Source organism: Salvelinus sp. IW2-2015, unplaced genomic scaffold, assembly GCF_002910315.2.
Source record: "Salvelinus sp. IW2-2015 unplaced genomic scaffold, ASM291031v2 Un_scaffold14902, whole genome shotgun sequence".
NCBI classification, from domain to species: Eukaryota; Metazoa; Chordata; class Actinopteri; order Salmoniformes; family Salmonidae; genus Salvelinus; species Salvelinus sp. IW2-2015.
Window position 1 is genome coordinate 1 of NW_019956157.1, and position 1,247 is coordinate 1,247.

General features: G+C 48.9%; 1 protein-coding gene across 1 annotated transcript; it reads left to right on the top strand.

Annotated features, from left to right (window-relative positions):
* Nucleotides 1-226: 226 nt before the first annotated feature.
* Nucleotides 227-1,241, top strand: LOC112080295 (phosphatidylinositol 4-phosphate 5-kinase type-1 alpha; the record flags this gene model as incomplete). Its single annotated transcript, XM_024146029.2, has 3 exons — nt 227-714; nt 811-1,046; nt 1,158-1,241. Coding segments are annotated over exons 1-3 (530 nt in total), but the record flags the coding sequence as incomplete, so codon positions are not given.
* Between the last annotated feature and the right edge of the window lie 6 nt (nt 1,242-1,247).

A 1,247-nucleotide genomic window follows, 5' to 3' on the forward strand; every position in this document is an offset into this window, starting at 1 on the left:
AACTTCTGACCCACTGTAATTGTGATACAGTGAATTATAAGTGAAATAATCTGTCTGTAAACAATTGTTGGAAAAATTACTTGTCATGCACAAAGTAGATGTCTTAACCGACTTGCCAGAACTAGTTTGTTAACAAGAAATTTGTGGAGTGGTTGAAAAACGAGTTTTAATGACTCCAACCTAAGTGTATGTAAACTTCTGACTTCAACTGTATGTAAACAACAGCTGTATTGAACAACTGTATTGAAGGAGGAGGGAGGGGAGACTTCATGGAGAGATACTGAAGGAGGAGGGGGGAGATTATTCGGTGGCCTGTGTGTTTTAGTGTTTATATAATACCTAGCTGTCTGTGGTGGCCTCTTGTCTTTTTCACTCTCCTCCTCTCCTTTCTACCCGTCCCTTCCCCCTCTATAGAACCTGAATCAGAACAAACGGACCCTGCTCCCTAAGTTCTACGGTCTGTACTGCATCCAGGCGGGAGGGAAGAACATCCGCCTGGTGGTGATGAACAACCTGCTGCCCCGCGTGGTCCACATGCACCATAAGTACGACATGAAGGGTTCCACCTATAAGAGACGGGCCTCAGCCAAGGAGMGGGACAAGACTTTTCCCACCTTTAAAGACCTGGACTTCATCCAGGACCTGCCTGATGGACTGCTGCTGGAGACGGACAACTACAACGCCCTTAGCAAGACCATCCAGAGAGAYTGCCTGGTGAGAGGGAGGGAGAGAGGGTGTGTGTGTGTGTTCTGTGTGTGCTGTTTGGGTCTACTGTATAGTAACTCTTATGTGTTTGTGTGTGTGCTCCAGCTCCTGCAGAGTTTTAAAATCATGGACTACAGTCTACTGGTGGGGATCCATAACCTGGAGCAGGCTARTAGAGAGAGGGAGMGAGGTGKGGGGCAGATGGGGGACAGTGGGGGGTCAGAGGGGGCGGTGACCCCAGACCAGCGCCGACCCCAGGCCCAGAAAAGTCTRTACTGCACAGCCATGGAGTCTATACAGGGAGAGGCCCGCGGGAAGGGAGCCCTGGAGTCTGAGGACCAGTGAGTCAATCAATACATCACACAATATTACCWTGGGAAAAGTGCAAACTGTCAYGTAAATCTGRATTTGTTGATGGTGATTGGTTGGTGTGGCGTATGATGTCATTTCAGTATGGGCGGGATCCCAGCCAGGAACTCTAAAGGAGAGAGGTTGCTGGTCTTTATCGGCATCATCGACATTCTGCAGTCCTACAGGTAGGT